The 22,464-nt window shown below is 35.6% G+C and overlaps 1 protein-coding gene and 1 long non-coding RNA gene across 7 annotated transcripts in view; both read right to left on the reverse strand.

The window, feature by feature from the left end:
• Nucleotides 1-2,015: 2,015 nt before the first annotated feature.
• The window catches only part of LOC109600530 (protein alan shepard), a 31,245-nt gene continuing 10,796 nt past the window's right edge, over nt 2,016-22,464 (reverse strand). For 3 of the 6 annotated variants that reach the window (XM_049962954.1, XM_020016688.2, XM_049963713.1), the window contains 8 exons: nt 11,949-12,332; nt 10,867-11,177; nt 10,744-10,802; nt 10,385-10,509; nt 9,108-9,237; nt 7,929-8,215; nt 6,218-6,403; nt 2,016-6,155 (listed from right to left, as the gene is read on the reverse strand). In XM_049962954.1, the coding sequence (XP_049818911.1) occupies nt 5,985-6,155; nt 6,218-6,403; nt 7,929-8,215; nt 9,108-9,237; nt 10,385-10,509; nt 10,744-10,802; nt 10,867-11,177; nt 11,949-12,167 (1,488 nt within the window). In that variant the 5' untranslated portion in view covers nt 12,168-12,332 and the 3' untranslated portion in view covers nt 2,016-5,984. Of the gene's footprint in view, nt 6,156-6,217; nt 6,404-7,928; nt 8,216-9,107; nt 9,238-10,384; nt 10,510-10,743; nt 10,803-10,866; nt 11,178-11,948; nt 12,333-12,532; nt 12,566-22,260; nt 22,439-22,464 lie in introns of those variants that run through there. The other 3 variants (XM_049963306.1, XM_049962609.1, XM_020016689.2) reach the window with 3 other exon arrangements.
• LOC109600531 (uncharacterized) lies at nt 16,103-16,967 on the reverse strand. Its single transcript, XR_002191621.1, has 3 exons — nt 16,897-16,967; nt 16,806-16,837; nt 16,103-16,130 (listed from the first exon to the last, which is right to left on the reverse strand). It is a non-coding gene; the product is annotated as an uncharacterized LOC109600531 (long non-coding RNA).

The following is a 22,464-nucleotide window of genomic DNA, read 5'->3' on the forward strand; positions in this document are numbered from 1 at the left end:
TTTTAATACATTAATGGGTTATTATTGCCATATAATTACTTTCAAACGCAGACAGTTATTTTCCATAAATATAAATTTAATTGATCAGGAGACCATGGAGTTTTCTTTTAGAGCATAAGGTTAGGACATTTGGAATTATGATCAGTCCTCAAATTAATTACCATACATGTTTGTTATTTGAAGCTTTTGGCATCTGAAAGATTAATTTTTCTAATAAAATATTATCTAATTTTAAATATAATGCAGTTACAAATATTTCAGAACAATTTTTTACACGTCAAATACCTCAATAAAATTAAGTAGATTAGATTTTATTTTTATTGATCAATATGTGCGGATTTTTTAAATTGAATATCTCCCTACTTTCTAATGTTTTAGTTCTGTTACATTAAAATGTTTTTAAAATTAATTAAATCTGAAATGATTCATCCAAATTTGTCATTTAATTTAATTATAATTTGTTTTAAAGTAATTTTTTATTTATAAATTTTAAATATTTTTTTAACATACATGTTTGTTATTTGAAGCTTTTGGAATATGAAAAAGATTAATTTTTCTAATAAAATATTATCCAATTTTAAATATATGCAGTTACAAATATTTCCGATCAATTTTTTACACGTCAAATACCTCAATAAAATTAAGTAGATTAGATATTAGGTATTAGATATTATTTTTATTGATCAATATGTGCGGATTTTTTAAATTGAATATCTCTACTTTCTAATGTTTTAGTTCTATTACATTAAAATATTTTTAAAATTAATTAAATCTGAAATGATTCATCCAGATTTGTCATTTAATTTAATTATAATTTGTTTTAAAGTAAATTTTTTATTTATAAATTTTAAATATTTTTATTAACATACATGTTTGTTATTTGAAGCTTTTGGAATATGACAAAGATAATTTTTCTAATAAAATATTACCCAATTTTAAATATAGACAGTTACAAATATTTCAGATCAATTTTTTACACATTAAATATCTCAATAAAATTAAGTAGATTAATTAAACTTCATTATTTTTATTGATCAATATGTGCGGATTTTTTTAAAATTGAATATTTCCCTACTTTCTAATGTTTTAGTTCTGTTATATTAAAATGTTTTTAAAATTAATTAAATCTGAAATGATTCATCCAGATTTGTCATTTAATTTAATTATAATTTGTTTTAAAGTAAATTTTTTATTTATAAATTTTAAATATTTTTATTAACATACATGTGTTATTTGAAGCTTTTGGAATATGAAAAAGATTAATTTTTCTAATAAAATATTATCCAATTTTAAATATATGCAGTTACAAATATTTCAGATCAATTTTTTACACGTTAAATACCTCAATAAAAATAAGTAGATTAGATATTAGGTATTAGATATTATTTTTATTGATCAATATATTACATTAAAATATTTTTAAAGTTTATTAAATCTGAAATCATTCATCCGTATTTGTCATTTAGTTTAATTATAATTTGATTTAAACTAATTTTTTTATTTATAAATTTTAAATATTTTTATTAACAGATAAAGTAGAAGTTAGATGTGATTGTGACAAACAGCTCAAGTTGATCAGATCATTCTTCATTATCATCCTCATCAACAATTAAATGAACAGCAACAAAGTCAACGCAAGGGACTTGACATGACACGTTTATCACATTGAAAAAGATCAGATCAATTTTCAGAATGTTTTACCAAGAAAGTGCATATACAAGATGCCAAGATTATTATTTATAAATTGTACTTTTTTTTCAAAAAATTATTTTGTTGTTATAATAATAATTATTTATTGCAATTATATTGAAATATTTAATTATATAATTAATGTAATACTTACATAAAGGATGCGTTACTTCAGTGTTGAGCGCATTATCTTACCATGTAATAAAAGTTTGTCAAAATGAAGTGTTGGAATATTTGTCCTCGTGATAACCAACATTCATTCTCCTGAGAAAGGCGGCGTGAGAGTGTCACGTGATTTGAGGGTATTTTTCGAAATAAACAACAACTTAAAATCCAGGACAGAGATTTAATTTACCAACACAGGAAAACTAAGGAATACAAAAGACAAAAGGAAAGAGTAAAGATTGTAAAACAAGAAACGCAATTGGACTTATTAACAATATAAAACATTCACTTATCCTAAATAATATTTTCAACTTGTGGCGGGCCGCGATCGAGCCCGGTCCAGGGATCGGGCACCATCCTGACTAAAAGAACGGATCGGGAGTCCGGAACGGGACCGTGCTCCGTTACGCAAATCGAAAACGTAATGTTACGTCCGGAGAACGGCCGCGGAGCGCCGGACGCGATCTCAAATATATCTATCTATATTTTATACAAACACTAACGAAAAAACACATGGCGACACCCGGACCGGAGCGAGGGCGGCCCCTTAATTTTAATACTTATATTTATCCTACATCCTACAGTTTTTATTTTACTTAACAGCTAAGTCATTATTCTATGCCTAATGTCTACGGTTCTGAAATCTAACACTAGAAGCATTTTTAACTTTTTACAGTATCCGACGCGAGTGTGCGCGCCGGAAATGACTTATAGGTAGTCGTGTGACTTCATTGTTACTTGTTTTTTAAGATCTAATTTAGTGCTACCGAAGGACCACGGCACAAAACGACGTTTGTGCCGCGTGTCGTTTCATTCGACGAACGGAAAACGATAAAAACTACGCCGGCTTTAGTGCAGACTTTCTCAAAACTCGGTTGTCGGTTTTTTTAATAATATTTGGTTTCAGCTATTCCGGTCGTGCTGTGGCCGTCCGCTGACACGTGAACGCTACAAACTTATCCCGTTTTTTTTGATTTAAACGTGTAGTTTATTAAGTCGTTTTACATTTTTGTAAAAATAACGTTATTTTTCTCTTGTATGTAGTCAGTCTGTTGTTTAAAGGCAGTTACAAACATTCACACACGAATACTAGATACGATACATACACATCGTCAATAAATATTTAAGTAGTACCCTATATTAGCTAACATACTTTTTACTTGGCATATTTAATATCTCGATAACTTTTAGAAACTAACAAAAGCTACAATCAGTCGTTTCGTTTAAAGCTGGTTGTAAATACCCTTTAAAAAAATATATTTCTCTAACAAAAAAATAAAATTTGAAAATCGATAACAATCCACAATAAATAATAAATAAATACAAAACCAATAATGTTTTTCTTTTTGGCCACACGGCTTCACCAATCCAATTGATATGTAAATATACGTGAACAAACAAAATGCAACAAATCTTCATCTGGTTATTGTCTACGATATATGAATATATTCTCAAAACACTACAAATATTACTTTTATTTATTTCATTTTTATTAATATTCGATTTTATGGCAGACGTGTCAACAGACGGCGACCGTACGACGCAAGTCGAGTAAAATTTCCAAAAAAAAACCCTCGCCCCAAAACCGAATCAATCGATCAGGGACGACTTAAAAGCCACTGGAAATTTGGATGGAGGGTTCACGTGCCTAAGACACAAACAATCGCAATAGCGTCGTGTCGTTAATAGTTGCTTTAAATATGTTACCCTGGCCCCCAAAAACAAAGTCGGGCACCGGGAACGGTTCGTTTGGTTGTTCGGTGACCGTTCGCGGTGCTAGTAGTTCAGTTATTCATTACTTTTAATTATAATCCATTAAATATTGACGAAGGAACGGAAAAACATACAAACTGCTACAACACAGAACAACTATAGATGTTTTCATTTTAAAAATTTGGTATCGGTCATGCGCACACCGATTTTTAAAAAAATATATTAAAATATTTTTTTCAGTATATCCCTGTTATGGACATTTTCTGAAAGGCACAGTTACATTTCATACTATAGACCCATTCAAAAACAGTGGGCCCGCCCGAAAACCAAACGATAAACTCTATCTCTCTCTCACAACGTGCAACAAATCCCAACAACAAAATAAACAACAACAAATTCATATCCGAAAATTACAGAAGCGGCATTTCTTTCGTCGTTCCATCTCACGGTATGATCCCCACGTTCTTATCTCTTTAAAAAAATATATACCGGCCTGGTTTTCGTTCGGGCTTAGCCTCTATTAAAAAACGTATTTTTCGAAGGCTATGTCTCATCTTTAGCAGAACGAAATTTGTGTTTAATGTATAAAAACATCGAGAAGGCAACTGAAACTGGACGCGGGGTGGTCGGCCTCGGGTAATACGCGGGGGGTTACACAATATACAAGTAAAATGACTTGACAGTTTACAGAATCACAGCTCGGACGTGCCGCCCGCGCGGCCAGTTTCAGTCGCGCGCGTTTTCCTTTTAAATAATCGTCAGTCCATTTAAAAAAGAATCCCATTACTATGCGTTTCAATATAAATAAATCTAAATAAAAAAAAAAACAATTGCACTATAACATATAATATAGACTGTACATAAAAAAGACGGGAGACTTTGTCAAATGAAAATAAAATTTAAAATAAATATAAATATAGGACATTTTGGAATGTCGTTAACAACATTTGGGGGAACGCGTCGCCAAAGGAAACGATCCCGACCTCGTTCTGTGCACAATAGGATTATTTTATATCGGGTTTCGTTTCTGTTGGCACCGCTAAAATATACAATTAATTGGTGAGGTGCACGCTGCACGACGTTCTGTATAAACATGTTAAAAATTTATTTAAAATATGTCTCGTGCGGCGCGCACCCCACGTCCGGAATAAATAAAAAATCTATATCTTAAAAAGAAAAATAAAACAAAAAAACAAACGTGTAAAAAGACAACATTTGGAAGTTTTTATATGTTTGTATAAGATGGTAATATTTAGGAAGATACTGTTTGATTTCTTCTTCAATGAGCAGTTTTTCAACAACTACCTATATAGATCTTCAAAAAATAAAATTACATTTTACCTATCCTATTAATGCCATTGCGACATTTGGGAAGATCAATCTCATTTTACTGCTGTAATCCTGGAGCGTCTAAATGAAGCGTTTTTTTATTTATTTATCTCCTAAGCGATCCCGCGGGATCTTAAATAAATTCCTAAAATTCATGTAGTCGCCCCAATAAAATTTATAAATAAGCCTAGCTACAGAGCAATACGCCAGTTTTGGGACAAGAACACACTGTCCCCCGTTTTCTTGTAAAACTGATCTCGATCCACTACTTTTGGTTCATTCTGTTTCTAAAAACTCTAACCTAATGTATAATTTTTTTTTGCGCGCTCAGTCCGGCACAATCGACGCTAAATATATACAATTCTAGTCCCTTAACGAAAAGGAAATTAATAGAAGGAATGGTCGATCAAAGTCCGGACAACGGTTTTATCGTGATACATATTTTTAATACAATGTGTGTGAGGCGGAACGACAGAAAGGCGCGAAACTAACGCCCGTGTGCGTTGCACGCCTGCACGTTTTTCTTCTTTCTTTCTCCACGAAACTAGGAACATAGTGTATCAAAAATACCTACTTTACAACTTTTTTTTTTTGTTTGTTTGTTTAATCAGTCCTTTGTAATTAGTTACAAAAAAAAGCGAAAAACAGAACGATCAATTATCGACCGGAACGCAAACAGCAGCAAAACAAATAAAATAAAAAATAAAAAATAAAAAAAAAACAAAAACAAGAACTTAATTACACTTAAATGTTAAGAACGAAAAGAACGAATCGAACGTCAGTGTGTGTTTGTGTTGCGGGCCGATTTGGACGCGCGGCCGTCACCTAAACTCCTCGTCCTCAAACGTGTGTGTTTTTGTGTGTGTGTGTTGTGTTTGGTGTGTAGTTGTGTATAAATAACTAATCCCTACTATGAAAAATAAGACACGGTGAAGTGCCGCCTTCCCAAACCCGGTTATGTACAAATCGCTGGCGAACCGAACATAAACACACAACACAACGCGGCCTCTTCCTCCTCCTCATCTCCTCTAGCAACGGGGACGGCGATGACGCCGCGACGGGGCCCCGCCCCTCCCACCGGCCGTCTCCTACTTGGGCGGCGGCCCGCCCTGGTACGTCTGGTACGGGTCCTCGGGACTGGCCGCGTTCGACGTGTGCTCCGACTCGACGGGCACGGCGTGCACGATCTGTGGATAGAACGGGTACGGCGGGTTCATGTACTGGTTGTTCAGCGTCATCGCACCCAACTGTGCCGTCAGCTGCAACGACAATATCGACGGTGAACAACGTGAAACGTGAACGGCGGACGAAACGGTCTTACCTGAGGTATCATGTTGGCCGTGTAGGAGACGGTCTCCGACGTCGGCATGACGTAGGGAATGGGTGCACGTGGAGGCGGTCCGTCGTTTTTGTATTGCGAGAGGTGCGCCGGTATGTTGTAGCCGGTCTCGTCCAGCGGCACGTGCGGGAACATGCCGTACGGTACGTACGTGTACTGCGGCGTGTACTGAAATCCAATACAATTCATGTTAAATATATACAACTATCTAAAGAAACATTCAAGTCTCCACTGATTAACTACTTAAATCCCCCAGTTGAAGGGTTGAAAAGGAAAAAAAAAACATTACTGAACTAAAACAAACTTAAGAATTATTTAGAATAATCACAGAAATGCAAGATAAATTTGCTGGATTTATAAACTCGATATTGGCGTCGACGCCATATTAGAAGCACTGAATACCTTTTACAAACAATTTGTGGTCAGCGTCAGCGTCAGCGTGAACGCGAACGTCGAATTTATAAATCTAGCGTTAACATTTTCTTATATAATTCTAATATACTATACAACATTGTTTAACGTCAACAAATGGACTAATTCAATATTTCAGAACATTTGGAAAATATAAATGTCCCATTAAGGTCAAAAAATCACCACATCCCTATGAAGGTGCAACAAAAGTGGTTTGCTATTATGTACGTAAATTACAATGTTACGTTTAATATTCATTAGTACCAAATAAAAATATTTAATTTCGATTTTCGGGTTAAAATATGAAGGTTAGTTCTCTTCATTCATTCGGTTTCTTCACAGAAAATCTAGACACTGAAAGTGATAAACATGGTTAAAGATTTTACTAAGACAATTTGAAATAGAAAGAAGATATCGTAGCTTCAAGGGCGAGCACTATCCCTGGTTCCATTTATAAGAACATCCGACCGACAAAAGCATATATTTTCAAGTCGAAGCTCTTTACTCTTAAATACCAGATTTTTCTTCTTCCTATTTTAACATTTTTCTTTTTATTCGATTTTGGTTTGTTTAAAATGATTGTCATTGAAACTATCGATTAAAAATGTGAAGCTTATAATATTGGAATTGTTGAATGGAGAAATTGCTGAAAATCTTCAAATTTAAACGGAAATTATATTTTAATCAACTAACGAAATAATATAATTCATGTTGGTCGGGCTTGATAACACTAGACACTAGCATAAGTAAAGTCATAAATGAGTTCTTTTATTTTTAAAGTCTATATTTAACACACCAGTGTTATCTTTCTATTAATGTATAATAATGAGAATATCTTTTTCAGGCAGTGCTTCCTATTGAGTTATACTACCCATACTATTGAGATTATAAGCAATTCCAATCATTTTCTTCTGTTTATTCAGATTTAACTTAGTATACTTATATACTAGTTCATTTCTCTTTTCTATCATAACATTTTTTAGATATGTTAGTACTTCAAATGTTTATAATTAGATAAAGTATCGATTTGGGCATTTGTTATTGAATGAGATGATAGAACTAGCAGTAAATCGTTAAACAAGATTGCATAGAATTGATATTTCATCTGCTGTAGCTTAGTTACTCTTCATCACATCGAACATACTGAGCATAATTAGAGGCATACTTTAAATAAAATAAAAAATCAGAACACAAGAACTGATTTGCTATATTTTTCAACAATAGGTATGCAATGGTCCCACTGGAAAATTTAATTTTCAACCATAAATAAACAGGAACATACCTGATTGTATCGATGATATTGCGGCAACATTACTTGTTGCGAGGCGACGCCGTTAGAGGCGAGAGTACTGGCGTCGTAGGCGACAGCCGACATGGCTTCAGTCCCGTCGCGCCACATCTTCGCCCCCTCGTTCGTCTTGTAGACCTTTTTCTTGTTACCGCCGTCGGCGAATTTAACGAGTAACGGCTCCTTGCCGCCACCGCATATGCTGCCGTTCATTGCGTGGATTATTTGCTCGCAGCGCTCCTTGCTCTCCATACGAGCAAAACCCACACCCTTCGAGAAACCTATAAAAAGTTACATACAATATAACACACAAATTAAGTTTCGGAACATCACAAAAACTATGGATATTTATTCATTTTTGAGATTTATTCTATAAAAAATTCTAGACCTTTTACATTTTTGATCGTTTGAAGTAACAGTCAAACTAACATATTTGTCTGTATTATCAACAATTGTGATGTTGAGAAGCTCGTTCTTGGTATACAAGTTAACAAAAGAGAATCTTATGAATATCCTATTATTAATAGTGTTCCAAAATATAGTTCGGCATTTCCTACCTTAAATGTCAATACAACTTTCTTATTTCATACGGAATCAAAATGTTCACACCTTTCGATACAGAATTTAATTATTTATTGATAAATTATAATTATAATAATTTTCCATAACTAAATTGTATATTTACAGAGAATAAAGTGTTTATTTCCGTTTACTTTTGTACCACATTAAATACGAATAAGAATAAAGTAAAATAAATTTAAAGCCATTTAAAGTATACGAATGGAATGCGCATTTTTAAATAATATATAAATATTAACTTTAGCTATAGGGTAAATCAATAGAGAACAAAATTCTGTGTTGAAATTGTGTGAAAATTTTGTGATGATTCCACTTGAAATAAAAATTATTGAAATATAAAATAGGAAAAAATAAACGTAAATACCAAATGTCCTGTAAATTATTTTGTGATATTATTAATAAATCTTTATAGGAGACAGTTTTGTTAACGTGTATTATTGTATAAAATTAATGTTTCCAGATTACTTGTTGAAGTGAAGAAATGGAAACGAACGGAAATTCAATAGGTCCAAAATTTTATGTAGAATTAAACAAAGTATTCAAGTTTTGTTTAAGAATCTATGTTTTGTTACCAAAATCTAGTGAAATATTTACCAGACGAATCGCGCAGGATCCTTGTGGATATCACTTGGCCATATTTGGATAGCATGGTGTCCAGATCAGCTTCCTTGTAGCTCGTGGGCAGATTGGCTATGTATAAGTTGGTGGGGTCCTGTTCTTGTTGCTAAAATTGCAAACGCCACCTCAGTATAAACTGCACTTTTTTTAAAACAGGGAGTGATTGTATACGATTCTCGCCCGCAAACAAATCGATAGAAATCGGTTTGTGTGCGGCCATCAAAAATATATTATTATATTTGTAAACCACAGGCGATTGTAAAATAATAATAATTGTAATAGTTATATGGTTAGTGTGATAGTATAGCCACAGTCCAATCTATGAAACTGTACAAGGTAAATGCATTCGAGTTTTATCTTTGTACAGCATGCAATTGGTTCGGGTTTGGCCGTACTATATCGCGATAAAATTAGAAACATGATCGGGCATGCACCTGTTATACTTTTCGGGTACGGCACAAATCAATTAACATTAAATTAATCAGCAACCATCCAGTGCAAATTATTCCTTTCGTCAGTATGTACATGTCGATTAACAAAAAATCAAGAGTTAGTAGCCGTAGTCAAAACTTCAACAGGAAATATAGAAAGATAGAGAGAAATAATCGTAAAATAATAATCATGCATAGCATATGACATGTTCATTGCTACTACTTTGATAAAAAAATATAAACAAAAACTGTAGAAGTTGAAACGTGAAGACGACAGAACTGAATTGAAAACCAAAAACAAAAAACTTAAATCGAATCGTCTAGTGTGGAAGAGAGAATGCGGGAGAAACTGCCCGAACTATACGAAACTAATAAAGCGTTTCGTATTTTTCGGGGCGTACTAAACACTAGAAATGAAAGTGAACAAAATACGACATAACACGTCCCATCACAGTTCCATGTGAGTTCCAAGAATTGCAACACAAATGAATCACAAGGTTGGATTCACAGAAATCGATTTTATTTTATCACTTTTATATAATATAATGAAACATTTGTTAATGGTGGATTGGACAATAAATTGATAATAAACAATGGTCTCGTCGTAATTTAGAAGTATTTTAGATAATTATAATTTCACTTAGTAGTTTGAACATCAAAATTACCTAACTGTTACACATATACCATAGATTGGATAGCAAGGACCAAGAACACAACTGTGATGGGGTGTCTCTCATGGAGCGATTTTTGTTCGTTTTTATCGTTTGGTTTAATTTTTTTAAAAGAGGTATTAAGCTAGGTATTACTTGCATGCAAACGTACAGTGGCTGCTCTACGGTGTACCCAGATACCCACTTTCGCCATTTGAGCCTGAATGCTTTTGGCCGTCAGGGCCTTAACAGCTGCCTCGGCCGCTGTCGGACTCTCGAAGTCCACGAATCCGTAACCTGAAATCAATAATTACAACGCTTAAATTTTATCACGGGATGGCTTTATCGTGTTAGGAAACCAGGTGATAGGCACGTAAAGGCATTTTGTTGATGCAATCGGATATTATTTCGATCGACGATAAGGCGTTATTTATTTTTGTATTTTTGCGTTGTCACGAATGAATCACGGACGCGGTTTTCCTGCCTGGAAACGTGCCATCTTTATCGTCTTCGACCGAAACGAATTCTTACCTTTACATTTGTTAGTGTTTTTATCTAGAATTGCTTTGGTGGAGATTATGTTGCCGTATCTGAAAAAAAAAAACACGGATAATCAAAAAATGAAACCACACGAACAGTGATAAAAGGTCTCACCCTTGGCACATGATCACTAGGTCCCTGTCCGTGGTGGTGGGGTTCAACCCCCTGATGTACAGGTTCGTTTTGCTGAGCTGTTCGGAGCCTCCAGCGCCGCCGCCGCCTCCACCACCCGTCGACGACGACGCCGTCGATGCGGATCCGTTGGCGTTCTGGGCCATGGCGCCGCCACCGGTGGCGCCCAGGGCACCGCCCGACGTCGTCTGTTGTGACGTACCGTTGCCGCCGCCTCCGGTGTTCGAGCTGCTCGCGCTGCTCTCGTTCGATGGGGACGTGGCCGCCGTCGCCGCCTCGCGCGGGTTGCTGTACTGTAATAAATTATGGTGTTATAATTATTGTACATATACTAATAGTAGTTAATGTAAATGGATGCATGCGATTCTGATCATCTGCCGATAGAACTACTAGAACAGTGTATGGTAAAAGGGTGAATCACATAATTTCATTGATGTAATAATGGATTACTAGATTGACGTCAAAGATAAGATGAATACATACACTACCTACAATCATACTATTACTTACTAAACTGTGCCATTATTTAAGCTTATTTTGTAATTACCACTGGCTAATAACTATTAAAATACGTACATGCAAATGCATAATAATTGTTCAGATTTAATGTTAATTTACACCCGATGAAAAGTAAAGAGAGCAGCAAAATTGATTCACAAAAACTACTGTGACTGATTTGCAGGCAAATTATTGTATACCTATATTTGCAGATAAGATAATAATGATAATTGTAAAAAAATTTCGAAGAACCATTATCTTATCGCTGTCCAGGAAGTATTCAATTAATATTATTATGTTATCACATCATTGTCACGGCTATTTTTTCTTTCACTTTGGAACCAAAACAATTATGAAGAAATCGAAGCTTTATTGTTCGACAAACATATTTTGTTTTAAGATAAGACAATTACGAATGTGTTGCATATGATTAATAATAAACAAGTTAACAATTAGATGGATGATTATTACTATTTAGAAAAACATTCATTTTAAATGTTATCGGTTAGTTCGACAATTGTACGATTAATCGTTAAAATTTGGTGCACAAACAAAAAAATACCCACCGAGCTGTTGGTGTAGGCGGCGTATGCGCCCATTTGCTGGGGTCCGTTTTGCTGCTGTTGCTGTTGAGCGGCCGCCACCTGCGAGTACCTGTAGAAGGTGGCGGGCGCTTGAGGCGTGGCGGCCGCAGCCGCCGCCGCCGACGGATGCTGATGGCCGGCGCCCACGTTGTTCCACTGGCCGCGATGATAGCCGACCGACGTCTGGTGTTGTGTGGCCATGGCGCTGCCGCCCTGCTGCTGCTGCGAGCAAGCGCCTACGCCCGCGGACGTCGTGCAACCGCCGCCTGCGCCGCCGCCCTTGGGGGCGCCCCCCGCCGCCGCGTACGAAGACGCGCCGCCGCCTCGCGAGCCGCCGACTCCGCCTCCTCCTCCTCCGTTACTGCTCTATAAAGAAAAAAACAAAACGATCACAATTGGTCCATACAACTTATATAAAATTAAATGTTTGTTTTGTAATTGTGTAACTTTCCAAGAATTTTATAAAAATATCTGTTGTTAGATATGTGAGTCACGGTACGTTATCTATTGTGTACCACAATGATCGTACGTTAAATGTATCAAACTACTGTTGTCACCCCGGTTACCTCAAAGCACATCAACATCGTAAAAGTTTCAAAATAAAGGAAAACCGCCACTCGAACGACACACAGAAGCAATATCGGTCGACGAACGTGACTACGACAATGTCAAAACACACACACATAAACACAATGTGTGAAGTACCAGCGGAGTGGAGGACGTCGCGAAAACTGAAGCGCGTTTCTCACGCACGTTTCCCGATCTGGTCGGCAGTCCGAAAAGAGGGATGGTGGGGGGGAAAGGGCGAGTCGAATCATTGATGATCACGTGCGTGGGCGTGCCCCCCCCCAAAAACACTTCCACCTGGATCATCCTCAAGGATCTGTCGCTTGACTCAGGTTATGGTCTTGGGTAAACAACAATGCGACGTTTACCATTGTTGTTGGGAGGGTGGAAATTATGCAAGAGGCAATTATGGCAATTACGCCAGGGAAACAAAGCATTAAAGGCTGCTTTTATTTTTTGTGTTTATGTCTTTATACATATTTAACCATATTTGTATATTTTTCCAGCAATTATTATTAATAAAATCTATATAGTTTGCCTGGGAACTGACAATGAGATTGGTGCTTTCTAATAAACCATTGTTCTACATTTTTAACGTGGTAGGTAACACTAATTGGCATGACAAAAGTAAATTCGATAATATTACTGCATAAAAAGAATCATCTCGAAATCTTTTAAGCAAAGCCTGTATGTTTATAAATATTGTAAGTGATAAGTGATTCTTTTATATTTTTATTATTAACTCAGATTTTTATTTCAACTGAATTTTTGTGTTTGGGATCAACGTACAAATAATAAACATTGATTTACAGATTATCATTGTTTAAAATAATTGTTGTGTCCAAGTAATAAATAATCACAAACAGTAACAATTTACAATTGTTTTTATATTACATTAATTTAATCCCATCACTATATGTCACAGGATAAGATAACAGAGGCAACAGGCAACGAATTATGAAATATTAATAGTTATTTGTAAAAAATATTTATTAAATTTATGTTGAAAATATTATTTAGTTTTATGCAGATAATATCACAACAAATTTTCTAATAAATATGGTAATAATAGAAATTAATTATGTATTCATTGACAAAGTAGTCAGGAAATCATGAGGGCAAAATTTGGAACTCTCACAATTTGCAGGAAAAAATTGTCAGAAAATTAATCAACAACATTAAATGTACGACAGTATAATGGATTTAAAGGGTGATGTAGCGAAGTATTAACATAAAATATTATATATCAAATTATAAATATTATTGAATCATTTTCTCAGAATGCTTAATATGTTTTATATTGGTAATAATAAATACCTATAACCCTAAAATCGATTCATACATTTTAGTATATGTATAAGTATAATAATAATAATTAAACACAGAAATTTTGTAACAAAAACAAATCGCCACGTTGGAAACAAGGTATTAAAAAACATGATTAAAATTCCCTTTATCCGTGTCACAAAGAGAAACGACACGATTACAAATAAACTGTGTGCGCGTCATTAAATACAATTAACGCACAAAGATTGTTGTTGTTTTGTTTGTCGACGAGTGAACAAAGCCATGCTGTTTTCGAAATCCGACAGTTTTAAATCTGCAATTAGGTGAACATTAATTTTGAATTTATCAGGAAGGTTTGGAGACGCTGTTTTGTACATTAACGCAGATCGATTAAGATTAGCTTAAGACGGTTTGTTCATTAATTTTAGTTTGACCGTTTGAATGTTGAATTTAATAGTAATAACATGATAATTGAAGTTATTGTTACAATTAGGGTTCTCGGTAATAATGGCAGTTTTTCATTAATAATACCTGACCAGAATTAAGAGTCATATAGGTAGTCATCAAGAAGGATTAAAATTATGATTAGAAACTTGAAAATAACCAAAATATTATACATGCAAACAAAGTTAAAAAGCCGACGTTAAGAAGATTCTCCCTTTCACCTGGCCGAAGACAATAAGCGTGTGCAAAAATCGTACGCGATTGTCTCACCGTATCAGAGGCTTTCTTTCTTGACACCGATACGGGAAAACGCGTCCGGGTAGCCGCGTCCGGATTCCGTTTTCAACCGTTTCTTTCTCCTCGTCTCCTTTCACCGCATCGAAAACGGCACGAAATCGCAAAGTGCTGGGAGACGAAATGGTCCGGACGGAAACATAACGGCCCCGGTGCGAATGTGTGACAGAATGCACCTGTCGCCCGTGTGTACTAGTGTGGTTTATGTATGTGTGTGTGTGTGTGTGTGTGTGTGTGTGCGTTATTAGTCGCGCAAGAGAGGAGAGCCCGCACGACGGACCGGCCGACGGAGGAATGTTTTCAATGCCACGGCCGCGGCCGCGATCTAGGTTAGAGGAGGTCAACGCGGGGCCTCTGCCTCTTCGCCTTTCCATTCCACTCTGCCGCCTTTCCTTCCGATGCACACGTTCGCACTAGTGCTCGGATACTATCAAATATTATCGAAAACAATTGTTACTTTTCAATTATATGCGATATATACGTATATACAGTAATAATTAAGCGTTTCGACAGTATTGATAGAATACATTATAATTATCAGGAATTACCGATAGTTAGAGTTTGATAATGGATAATACCATGAAATGTATATATTTCGATAACTATATCGATCGTTTACTACAGTTTAATCAAAATGTTTGAAACATATTTTTGAGTGTCGATTAGCAAGTTTTTTTAAAGCAGCAAAAATGACATTAGTTGACAACACAAGTTAAGAACTCGTCGTTTGTTTGAAGGGGTGGTCTGATACTACCGATAGTACTATATATCGATAAATTATTACTACCAATAGCTTTGCTATATACAATATGTGGATCATATTTTTGGTTGTTTCTTATATAACGCTTAAAAGCAAATAATCCTTTTTGAATTTGTAAGTGAGTATGAAATGAAAACCGATAATTTGCTTTGAAATTATCTGAAACTTTAGTGGTGGGCTACTACTGAGACTGTTTTTAAATATATTTTATTAGCCATATGTAGTAATAAATTAACATCTCCAAAACTATACGATACAATCGATAGTATACTTAACTAATACCGGAAATTATGGATATGATCCGATTCGTAGTATGTTTTTGGATAGTAGTAGTAGTACATTACGATATCAATATTATAGTGATATTTGTTACTATCGAAAATTATCAATAGTTTTAAATGAAATTAGTAGTCGTCATTATAATTTAATAAATGACATATCGCTATGTATTAGATGGGGTGAAAAGTAATCTCCTTAGGAATGAAACAATTTTTTTTTTCATTTTATTAAATGTAGACCCCTTTCAGATCGATACATTTATTCCAGCTTCCGATGCTCTTGTGTGCCGGCGTATTGCCTGCCAAAACAAAATTTTTTTCGCTTCATGTGAGGCCGTTTCGCAGCGATTTCGACCTTCAATCGTTCCAATAATGCGCAGTAATACTCGCTGTTGATGGTTTTTCTTTTTTCGAGGTAGTCCACGATGAGTATGCCATGACAATCCTATCGGAGGGCATACCGTTACGGACTTCATCGGCAGTGGAGTTTCGGCCACCATGAAACTCTCCAAACCAATATTTCACGGTTGTAATCTGAAGGAACATTAGCCCCAATAATATTTATCAAATTTTTTTTGTTTCCTTCGTCGTTTTGCCTCTCAAAAAATATGTTTTATGAGAGAACAATAATCTTGATGCCATTCACGTAACCAAAACACAGCTATCAAAACAAAACTAAGAGCTGTATCGCGCTGAAATTTGACACGTCGGCCTAAATATGAATGGATTATAAGGCATCATAACCGCGATGGCAGCGTATTTTGGAGGTGAATGAGGTTACTTTTCACTCCACCCTAGTATCTTTGAAGGGAGTCAAAATACATATTATTTAATACAGTAACGAATTAATCTAATAATATGGATAATACACTTTAGAATTATCGGAAACTATTGATGGGAATATATATATATAATCCGATCACTAGTTTTTAGTAATTCACTGTGAGTTTTGGAATGGTGGTAGGATACTATCGATAACACTACATTATCGATAGGTTACCGACAGTTTATTGATAAATAGATACTTTATCTAATTTTGCTAACAAACCATTTTTTCTAAATTTTCTACTTTAGCGACAATATAGATAATACACATTAAAACTACTGAAACCTGTCAATAGTCAAGTCATTATAGGGAGTTCTTTTCGGAAATTAAGATACTCAGCTATAAACTCTTATAAACTTATATTTTGACATCCCAAAACTTACCTCAAAATTCACACATGATAGGATGGCCGCACCTTAAAAAGTCAGAGGTCAAAAATTTATAGCTGGGTATCTCGATTTTCAAGATATTCACCTAATTTTGACTAAGATGAAGGACTACAATAGGATCCCATCCATAGTCGATAGCGACTCGCCGTGTGTTTTTGGTGGTAGTTGGGTACTACCGGTAGTTCTGCATTATTTAATTAATTAACAAAATTATTTGAAAATATTTCATTAGAACTTTGCTGACAACAATTTTTTATGGATTTTAAAGCAACTTATTTTAAAAACTATAAAATTACGTATTATTTGACACATAGGTATATGACATTTAATTATTAATAAGATGAGATTATAAAGTAAAAAAATTAATAATTTTTTTTCATGAGAGATGAGATCTTCACAAAGGTGAAATTCAATAAAATTGTGACAAAAGCTTAGAAATGTCGCAGTCGATGGGATAGAACTTTGTTGGCAACAATTTTTTCTGAATTTTAAAGCAAGTTATTTTAAGAACAATACAATTACGTACTATTTGACACATCTCTCCAATATTAGCGGCAATATCGATAAAATCATTGGAAACTATCCTTAATTTTGAATCACTTATGCTATATCCTATTTTAATATATAATAATTTTGTTATTTAATATTATTATTATTTGTTGAAAAAATAATTCTTTTTGGGCTTATTTTTGAAAAGCAATGAAAATACATATTATCTGACACATACAGTAATAAAGTAACGGCTCCAATTTTATCAATAATATATTTCAGAATTATCAAAATCGAACGATAACATACGACCACCACTTCCTAGTTACTCTCCGTGTATTGTTGGGTAGTTACTGAATACTATCCATAGTTTTTGAATTAATCGCGGTGTTCTTTAGTATTTAATAAAAATATTTGAAAACATTACATGTGGAGTGTCGACTTTAATTTACTGAACAAAAAAAATCCTTTTTGAGTATGTTTTTTAAAGGAAAACAGTAAAAGTACATACTCATAATCGAACTTCGGTAACTTGAGCCATGATTTGACAAAAAATCGTGTTATCAAGACTTCGAGTTATTAAATACCCAGATAAAAAATTATAAATGTGTATCTATCATGAAAGTATGACTTAAGCCAGATAATACATAAGATACTGGAAAAGTACACTAACTAAAAAATAATACTAGGTTATAAAGCATGCGGTGAAATAATTTTAAATAGAAGTTTCCCCAAAAATTCGACTCATCGAACGTTGCGCTAAATATTCAGTTCGAGTTTTCAAGTAAAAATTATACATAATTTTCACCCAACCAATTTGCTTCAAGTTGTGGAAGTTCGCCTGTATTTTGATACATTTAATAACAGATTAAGATTTCCAGAACCATCGATAAGGATAACAATCGATAGTTCGAGAGAAGATATATAATCGACGATAAGTCAGTCTAGCATAGAAAATAAAAACAACAAACGGAGTGAGTTAACTGTTTCGGTCGGATCCGGATGCGCTTTGGCCGTGCCGCATACGAAGTGGCGAGATGGTGAGTCAGCGCACAAGTGCGCGTCGTGAGATCACCCGATAAGAATTCCCTCGTACAAAACCGTGTATGCATCGACCGATTTTTTTTTTCCTCCTAACTCAATATGACTTCACCGGATCGCGATGGCGACCTTTCGATTTTCGCACCGAATCTGGACGTGCAGCCGTCGTCGGCTAATCAGCTGTTCGACGTCCGTTTAGGTCCGTTTGCGGGCGTCGGATTGCGGCTGCGGCTGCGGCTGCGGCAACGGAAAAGCGATAGATGCACTCGCATCCCACGCGGGCCCCTCGCCGGCTTGAATTTTTCGCGCTGGCCGAAGGAGTTTCGAGTGGCGTGCGCCGAAAGGAGCGACAAGGACGGCCGGCCGAAATGGATGGAGGACAGACGCCGCGTGACCTTGAGAGTTCAACGGACGGAAAGTAGGCGCTGGCCGACCGACGAACGACGCTCGCAGCGCGAATCGCAGATCGCATACTGCATCATCATCTGTTCCCATCCCGGTCCCGGTCCCGGTCCCGGTCCCGATCCCGATCTCGACCCCGATCCCGATCCCTATTTCGACCCACGTTGTTGGTTTTCTTTTCGTGCCATCATCGAACTGTTCCTTCACCATCTAATAACAGACAATCATGTCGGAATGCCAAAGGAGTCGTGATTGATTCCGTCGGACGCGCGGAGAGCGCGTTTCTCGTACGTTGATCCCTGCTGTCCGCACCGAATTCGCGAAACAACAGTTACGAATCGAGCGGGGCATTATAGGAACGCCGCCTCCGGCCGTATTCCAATTGAATGGCGATCGAACGAAACACCGGGGAAACGGCTTCTTTGCTGCTTGTTTACTTCTTTGCTTCTTGGCTTCTTATGAATGGAACGGGGCGAGTTTCTAATTTTAATCGTGGGAGATTTTTGACGCCGCCTATCGGAATGCAATTTAATAGTAAACGAACAGAACACAATTAGTTTTAATTTATGCGATTTGTCGCTGCGGCAAACTGTTACTGTTAAAATTATTACTGTTTACTGACAAAACCGCATTAAACCAGGTTAATTAATACTTATTTTACGATTTTTTTTTAAATAATTAATTAGCTTTTTCTAGGATTTAACAGTTCCCAAACAAACAAACAAACGGTACCGTTATTTCATTCTTCGGACGGTGATTTTTTTCTCACTTGGGCGCAAAACGCCTCGTTCACAATCTTAAAACGTCAACATCTGGCTGTATATTTTACTAAACCGAAAAACCCAATTAAACACACAATTATTTGAATTTCAACGAAACGGTTATTAATCAATGAGATTTCAATTTTATAAACTGGTGCATTCAATGGAAATTTCTATAAACTTGTCAGAATAATAAATAGAAATTAAATAATAAAATAGCATTAATGTGTTAGAGTCCGTCTCTGGCAAGGATTTTAAAAGTTATTTAAAAACAAAAGATTTCCATTATTGGCCCGTATCTGCGTATATTTTGGGACACCCTATATATATGATATTTAATTATGGATACCATGAGACTATAAAATAAGAAATTTAGTAATTTTTTTTCATGAAAGAAGAGATTTTCACAAAGGTAAAATTCAATAAAATTGTGACAAAAGCTTAGAAATAGCACAGTTGATGGGATAATTATACTTTTGAAAATAAAATTTAAATAGTCCTAGTAACAATAAACCCAATTAAGCACTTCAATTATTCGAATTTCAACGAAACGGTTATAAATCAATGAGATTTCAATTTGTTTGGTTATATTTATTATTATTTTATAAAATAAAAAATAACATATATCTTTATCATTCAAAGCGTAACAAAAAATAGCATTAATGTGTTGGAACTAGTCCGCCGTCCCCGGCAAATTAAATAAGCGGAATGTAATTTAAACGGACCATTTTAATAAGACTTACCTGGTTATCATCATATTGAAAAATTATTCAATTTGATCTAGGACTTCAAAAGTTATTTAAAAACAAACGATTTCCGAGGGCACCCATTATGGGCCCGTATCTACGTGAAGAAGGCTATAGGAATATATATATATATATATATATATATATATATACATATATAGGAACTTGTCCTATTATTTTGTGTTTTATCTGAACCCGGGAGATTGCCCACATATTTTGGGACACCCTGTATACCGATTGAAAAACGTTTGATCCGACTACATTTTGAGAGAGATTTCAAGTACGGCAGAGACAGTAAAAGTCTGCAATTTTGCCCTGTAGTGGAGAATTTTATTGTCTTTGTCATACATGATATCTCTTTCAAAACTCAGTAGGATCAAATGCATGTCGATAGGTATATGATATTTAATTATGGATGCGATGAGGTTATAAAGTAAGAAATTTAATAATTTTTTTTTTCATGATGAGATGAGATCTTCACGAAGATAAGATTCAATAAAATTGTGACTGTGATTGAAGCTTAGAAATGGCGTAGTCGATGGGATGATAATTATACTTTTCAAAATAAAATTTAAATAGTCCTAGTAACAGATTAACAACAAAGTTGTTTGAAATTCAGCTACATTGTGATAAAATTGCAAGATAAAGTCGCAAGTTTAAAAACTAAAAAGAAAAGTGCACAACGCAAACGTTGATTTTTTATAAGGATTCATTGAAAATACCACAGATTTCCGTCGATGGAACAACATTTATTGGAAGAATCCATTAGTCACTCGAAGCTGCCCGATAAAACCTTGATACGAAGGGTCGAAGTTCGCGGCGATAATCGGCGCGTCGCGACCAACCGAACAAAGAATCCATTGCAAAACCCAACAACAACAACAAACCAGGTTCCGTTGTGGTAGTCGTCGTCTCAAATCGAAATATAGGTGTGGCGAGTGTCGAAATGTCACTTCTTTCCCTCGAACAGAGAAAAACAGTCAACGACCCCGTGTGTGCCCAACAAAGTCCGATTTTCTAATTATAAACCAGCGCAGGTACGCGTGTTCCTTGGGGGTAAGTTTATTTCGGGCGGTCGTGACCTTCGCGGTGAATCACGGAGGGAGTCGTCGCACCGCACGTCATTATACGAGGGGAGGCTAAATTTAGCCGAAAATCGTATCGCACAAAAAATTGAAATTATCGGGCGATAGAAAAAAAACATTGGGTTAGGTTATCGTCGCTGAAAATAAACCGGCCAATGTTTACGCAAAAATGCGCACTTGTACAAATAATTCCACAACTATTTATTTCTTTTAATTGTAAAGATTTGTCAAATCAAATATTGGTACGACGTATTTGAACATAACACAAAACAAATCTAAACGCGACTGATAACGTTTGATGAATATAAAAAGTATCAACAATAAGCTCATTAAATTTTATCTGTGTTGTTTGTATAATGCTCCAGCTGTCGCAGCACAAAAAAAATGTCATTCATGTACGACAGGAAAATATGTGAAACTGGCGCAGTCGATGGGATGATACCGTAATGAAGCGTAGAGCAGGATTTAGCAAAAATCTCCTGACATATTTCACATTAATCGTGAAACAAGACAATAAACAACCATCTGAAAAACCGCACACTCCCACGAACAAGCAAGTATGTTTTTCCCATCGTTCGGCTGCGAATCTAATTTAAAACCGTCCGGATTGCGACGTCGGCGTCGCCGGCACCGAGTCTACCGTCTTTAAGCCGTACGAAAAGGTTTTTTCTCAATCAAACTGTAAAAGTGATTGGAATGCGAAATGTAAATGAGTGACAAAAATGCATGGGTGTGAACATTAGCGATGTGTCACGCCAATTCCAATTAACATATTTTTGATTGCGGATGGAAGGAAGCGTCGAAGATAAAACAATCTTCGTCCCACTTTTACCCACTTTTACCAGTCCTCTAAGATGGGCAACATTCCTCCGGTTAAAACCGGAGAGTCGTACCATCCCTCTGGAAAATCCCGAGCAAGTCTCACCTCAATCTTAATGCCGCGTAATCCTTCAAAGCCGAAACTCACCAAAACACATCACACAACAGCACGAATTCAGACGAGATGACTTTAATTAGTCAGTACGTGTGTGTTTGTGTCGGATAAAATGGTGACACACATGCACCGATCACATGATTAACGGCGCGAAGGTTACGGACTGACTGCCGGCCCGAGAGCCGGGCCGCGATT

Source organism: Aethina tumida, chromosome 1, assembly GCF_024364675.1.
Source record: "Aethina tumida isolate Nest 87 chromosome 1, icAetTumi1.1, whole genome shotgun sequence".
NCBI classification, from domain to species: domain Eukaryota; kingdom Metazoa; phylum Arthropoda; class Insecta; order Coleoptera; family Nitidulidae; genus Aethina; species Aethina tumida.